This window comes from Castor canadensis, chromosome 14 (genome assembly GCF_047511655.1).
Source record: "Castor canadensis chromosome 14, mCasCan1.hap1v2, whole genome shotgun sequence".
In the NCBI taxonomy this organism is placed as follows: domain Eukaryota; kingdom Metazoa; phylum Chordata; class Mammalia; order Rodentia; family Castoridae; genus Castor; species Castor canadensis.
The window spans coordinates 24051545-24058215 of record NC_133399.1 but is presented as its reverse complement, the minus strand read 5'-3'; the positions used below and the strand labels follow the sequence as shown (position 1 = coordinate 24058215).

Below are 6671 nucleotides of genomic sequence, written 5' to 3'. Positions count from 1 at the left end.
TTTGCATTCCTGGGATGAAACCAACTTCACCTGGATATGTAGTTTTCTAGTGTGTTGTTGAATTTACATTGTAATTACTTTATTGAATATTTTTGTGTCTATGAACATTAAAAAATACTGGTTTATTGCTTTCATTTTTTGGTGTATCCTTATCTAGCTTTAGTATAAAATAACTGTTTTTATAGAGTGAATTTGGTGTGTTCCTTTTCAAAGTGTGTATAAAGCACTTTGGAGAGTATGAGTGTTATTACTTCTTCAAAGATCTGTTAGACTTAAGCAGTGAGCCCATGTGGTCCTGAGCTTTTTCAAGAACATTAATGAAAGACATGACACATTGAAAGTACTATTGGAAAACAGTTCAACACATGGGCATAGGCAATGACTTTTTGAATAGGACTCCAATAGAACAGGAAATGAGATCAATTACTGACAAATATTATTAAATCAAATGAAAAACTTTCTGTATAACATGGGATATAACAAAATTAGCACAAAGAATGGGAGATAGAATTTCCAGCCATTCTTCTGACAAGGGACAGATACCCAGAATATAGATAGATAGATAGATAGATACCCACAATATAGATAGCTATGATATATATAATAAAATTAACACCCTGAGAACAAATTTCAAATATTATGGACATCAATATAGCAAATTTTCAATATGGCAGTTCTTACTAGTACCTAGAAAGGGGACTTTTCCATATGATACCATTGTATCTCTCCTGGGGATATACACAAAGGAATTAACATCAGCATACAATATAGATAACTGCTCACCCATGATTTTTGCTTCACTATTTAACAATAGCGAAATTAAGGATGGCCATTAACATATGAACACATGAAGAAAATGTGCTTCATATACACAAGGAGCAATATACAGCTATAAGAAAAACTAATTTTTATAATTTACAATATTGGAAAGTGGTTCTGTGATAAGTGAAAATAAGACATCCTCATAAAAACAAATATCTCCTGTTTTGTCCCATGATGCAGTATCTACATTGAAAAAAAAAAGATATGAATGTAGGAGAGTAACTATATAAATATATATAGGGAGGGGGCAACTGGATGATAGGGGTGAGTATTATTGAATTCCATTTGCTTCTTGTAAATATTTTATTGGGTTAAACATGCAGAGCAAAAATGACATTTTAATCAATATCAAATTCACAGCTCAGTGGAATTGATTACATTCACAGTGTTGTGTGTTCATTATTGTCTTCAATATCCAGAAACTCCTTGTGTTTGCAAACTGAAACGTTATAAACATTTAGAAAACTTTCATCCATCTCCAAAGTTTGTCAACCACTATTGTAACATGAAATCTCATTAAAAATTACATACTTTATATGAGAAAAATACCATGAATTAATAGGCAGAATCTATATGCATTAAAAGTATGTAAGAAAATAGTCCAAGGAAACCTGTTTTAATCATTTTAAGTATGGGAGAGGGGAATGAAGAAGTAGGATGGTGGGGTATAATTAACCAAGGTACATAGTAAGCGGGTATGGAAATACTACAGTGAAACCCCCTGTACAATAAATGTATGCTAACAAAAATAATAAAAATTACATTGCAGATAGCTATCATGCATCCTGGTATTAAATTATTCTGTTGCAAATTCTCCATAGGGCACTTGTGATATCCCTGTTCCTCAGACTGTAGATGAAGGGATTCAGAAGAGGAGTGACCATGGTGTACATTGCTGAGGCCATTGCACTGTTTCTGGGAGAATGTGATACTGCCGATCCAACATACACTCCAAGTCCTGTTCCAAAATATAAGCAGACCACTGGTAGGTGAGACCCACATGTAGAGAAAGCCTTATATTTCCTTCCTGATGAGGGGATCCTCAGAATGGAGTAAACAATTTTATAGTAGGAGAAAAAGATCCCTGAGATTGGGAAAAATCCATACACAGTAGCAATAAAATATTTAAATATGTTATTTACAAATGTGTTAGTACAGGACAGGTCAAGTACTTGAGAAGGGTCACAGAAGAAATTAGCAATTTCCACATTCTTGAAATTGGTAATCTGCATTGCAACCAAAATATGCAGCTGCACTTCCAAGAAGCTAACCACAAAAGACAACAGAACTAAGAAAACACAGAGACGAGAATTCATGATGACTGGGTAATTCAGGAGATGACATGTGGCCACAAACCGGTCATAAGCCATTACAGTTAGGATCATACTGTCCATACAGGCAAACATGATAAAAAGAGACATCTGTGTCAGGCAGCCCACATAGGAGATGACTCTGCTGTGAGTTTGAACATCAATAATCACCTTTGGGACCATGGTAGAAATGAAACAAATGTCAGTGAAGGATAGGTTGGAGAGGAAGAAGTACATGGGTGTATGGCGGTGGGAGTTGGACCAGACAGCCAAGATGATGAATAGGTTACCAAACACTGTGACCAGGTACATGGATAGCAACAGTCCAAAGAGTACAGACTCCAGTTCTGGATCATCTGAGAATCTCATGAGATGGAATTCAGGGACTGGTGTTAAATTTTGTGTTTCTATTTTCCTAGGACACCTTTGAAATAGGAAAATGGGAAAAATGAAATTAATATGATCCTCCTTCCTCAGACCCCTGGGTTCTTGGATTGCAGGTTTGCTCTACCATGCCCAGCTATCTGCACATATTTTATTTATTCTGTTGATCTTTTTTCTTTTGAGTTTAGCTCACTTCATAGCCCATCTAACCTTGAACTGACTTTATAGCCTACACTATTCTCAAACTCACTCTTCTCTTGCTTCATATCCCAATTTCCAGGAATACAGGCAATCGCCACCACCCCCTACATTATTAATAAGTAAAGTATTCACATTCAAGCTCCACACAACTGCAATGATACTTCTCAGTTGTGCTGTCAGTGTTGCTCACTCTCTTCTACACGTCCCTACACGAGAGACACTCAGCATACCAATATTAAAAAATCAAGAACATTGCAACATCAAGTTCAGGTTTATAGCAAAAGAGCCTATTCAATTATGTTATGACACAGTTTACACTGTGGATACTATGGGTCAAAATCAGTAAACAGATTGTTCAGTTTGGACCTGTGTTTTTAATTTTTAAGACAATATTTACAAATTTGGAAACTTAAATCTAGATTTTGACAAATGAAAAAAAGGAAGAAATGAAAATTAATGGAAATGAAGAACAAATATATTCTAAGACAAAGCCCAAATAATTTGAAACATATATACACATATATATATACATATACATATATATATACATACATGCATGTATGTACACACATATACATGTGTATACACACATATATATTTATAGAGAGGATGAAAGAAGGAATATATGTACATACAGAGGATATATATTAGTTATAACTATTTTGCACATATAATACATATTACATATTCTGATTCAAATGAATTTGTACCTTTATATGACTATTAATGTCTTTTCTCTTTATTTATTTATGGTATTAATTAAGGTTGGAACCAGGTTTCAGTGTAGGAGGCAGGTGCTCTATATCACTTGAGTCGCACCTCTAGTCACTTTGTTTATTTTTGAAATAGGGTCTCACCTTTTTCCTATAACCGTGATTCTCCTATTTTATGCTTCCTGCCATTGTTGGAATGACAGTTGCTTGACACTACACTCAGCTTTTATCCATTGAGATGGGGGGCCTCATAAACTTTTTCCCAGCCTCACCTGAAACAGCGATCCTCCAGTCTCAGACTACATTGTACCTAGTGTTATAGCTGTTAGCCACATTGTCTGGTTGTCACTATTTTTTAATTGATACAAAATCAAAAACAAAAACTACAGGAACTAATGTTAATATGCATGAGTAGCTTCCTTATATGGAAAACTTGGATAATGATTACCTAATTCATAGGCCTAAATTAAGAATACTTACTCCCAAAATTATAAGGTTGCTTAATTATTGATTCTTAATCTCATATGTCAATAAATTCACCAGTGTACCACATATACATATGAAACAGTATGATTAAACCTCTTCCAAATACCTTAAGTGGAGTTTGGGGTTGTGGTGGGGGAGATAGAGGGAGCAATCAAACCAATGTACAATGTAAAGCTATTTGAAATCCTCCCTGTGTAATGCATAAATCCTAAAAAAACTGAAAATTCTAGAATGCTAAAATGATTAAAATATTCAGATTCTCTGGCCTGAGATCAAAACCTATTAAATGACAATATCTGCTTTTGGCTTTCTTGGATCTCTTTCTTACATCAAAGCTGAGAACCACAGTCTTAGGATAACATTTAGAGGATGCTACAAGTGTATTAATTATTATTACTACTTATAATATACACCATGTAAATTAAAATGAAATATCTAAGAATATTTGCATGTGAGTTAATATTTTCAAAACATCTGAAAAATTAAAATGAAGTGAATTCTTGGTCTCTTTGTATGATTCCTTTCTCCTTGATAATTACTGCCCAAAGTTAATAATTGTCAAGAATTTGGTGGTTAGGTTTTTCTGCAATTTTTTCTATGTCAGTATTAACTTACCTGTCCAGAAACAGTTTGCATAAACCTCATTAATCTAAAACTCATCTAAGTAGTATACCACACAACACATTTTCTCATGAAATGTACTAGTTTATATCAGCAAATTGTTTTAAGTCTCAGTGAGGAATGCTTGCATTTACTACAAATGCTTTGTCTGATGCATAAAATTACCTATAGGAAGAATACTTTGTAATCTTAATTTTATATTTAATCTATAAATTTATTTTTATGACACGTCTTTCAAAATTCTTGAACCTCTCTCCATTTCACACAAATGAAGAGTTCTTTCAAGTTGGTGGGAGTGGCTCTATGATTTCAAACAAATCTTGCATATTAAATTTTACTATTAAAAACCTTCATTTGTTTTCTTCTTTTAATTATTGCTTATTGGGGGTACATTTCTTATAATACATTATAGTTGAGTTAATCCCCTTCATTATCCTCATTTATCCTTTTTCCACCATTCCTAGAATAGTTTCAGCAGGTCTCATTTTTCTATTTACATACATGTATACAGAATATTTGCAACATATTCACCCTCTGACCCCATTTCTTTATGTGCACCACTTTTCTCACTGGTACCATCTCCCACAAAAGGACCTGTTTTACCTTCCTGTTCTCCATTTTTGTAAAAAGATAACATTTTTGTTTGTTTAAGATAGCTATACAGGGTGTTTCATTGTGACATTTCCCTGTATAAATGTATTATAACCCAAATTGGTTTATCCCCTCTATTTTTCTCCTTTTTACCTTAGTCCCTCTCTTATTGTGACTTCAAGAGATTTAAAAATTCTATATTAATTCTTGTATAGGAAGTGTATCAGTCATATTCACCTTCTTAACTTCTTTCATGCACCTTCTCTCTCTTGTATGTGACCTCCCCTAAGTGTAACCTGTTTATCACAATATTGCATATATTTGGATCTGTATTTGTCAGATATTCATTGCCACCTTTTGGGAAGTACTAGGGTTTAAAATCATTATCACACACAGCCAAATATTCTGTGGTATGCCATCAAATATCTCTGCCATCTGTTCAGTAATAATGCCATTATGATAACACAGTAAGAACAGTCTTCTTCATGGTAAATAAAGTATCCAGTAGGATCCAATAGGGGAGATAGTACCAAGGAACGGGGGTCACAAAATGTATATTATAGTCCATTCCATGTACTTGTTCAGTTTCTGTATGCAAAATATGTTTTAATGCCTACCTCTCTGTGGTTACTGCAATAGGGGAAAACCCCATTTATACAACATGTGTGACACTCAAGTAAAGTCTGAAACTTAAGAAAACATTGATTATTGTTATTTTTATTTAAGTTTCCTAGTAGTATGGAAATTGTGAGCTCATGGATGCATAAGATTTGAACTCAGGGCCTCATGCTTTGTAGGCAGGCACTTCACTTGAGCAGTCTCCGTTTTTATGCTTTAGTTATTTTTCAGATAAGGAGACTTGCTTTTGCCCAGAGCCAGCCTCAGACGAAGATCCTCCTACTTTCAGCCTCCTGAATAGCTGGCACAGCTACCAGGCTTGGCTTGTTGATTGAGATGTGTTTTCCTAACTTTTTGCCCTGGCTGGCCTTGAACCATATCCTTCTAATCTCTGTCTCCTAGTAACAGGGATTGCATGCATGAACCACTATGTCTGGCCCAGTTTTTACCTTTTATGGTGCTTCCTATAGGCCCAAACATTAGAAGTTAAAACAACTTTTATAATTCCTCTTCCCATAATAGGCACATAACTATACAAAGACAAAACCAAATTGTCCTCTTACAAAAACAGGAAAATAGTAAATTCAAATCTAAGGATATTTTATTGGAATATTAACTGGTATTGGAATATTGCTGCTAATGATATCTAAAAACTTTTGATAATTTTATACATAAATCACATATCAAGCATATGATCCATTCCCTATATATAACACCCAATTCCACCCAATCCTACCCAATGCAATTTTTTCAACTATTAATCAACAAGGATGGCAATGTTGAGACTCAGAGACACTAACAATCTTCTCTATGACACAAAAATAATAAATAAACCTGAGAGTATTACACACTAAATAATCTGACTCTGTGTCAAATGCACTATTTTTATTGCTTTTCAGCCAAAAGAAAGTGTTAAGAAGAGTCC

The 6671-nt window shown here is 34.1% G+C and overlaps 1 protein-coding gene across 1 annotated transcript; it reads right to left on the bottom strand.

Annotated features, from left to right (window-relative positions):
• Positions 1–1613: 1613 nt before the first annotated feature.
• LOC109678189 (olfactory receptor 7E178-like) lies at positions 1614–4561 on the bottom strand. Its single transcript, XM_074053276.1, has 3 exons — positions 4532–4561; positions 2738–2821; positions 1614–2639 (listed from the first exon to the last, which is right to left on the bottom strand). Exons 1-3 carry the CDS (start codon positions 4559–4561, stop codon positions 1614–1616), a joined length of 1140 nt encoding a protein of 379 aa, XP_073909377.1.
• Between the last annotated feature and the right edge of the window lie 2110 nt (positions 4562–6671).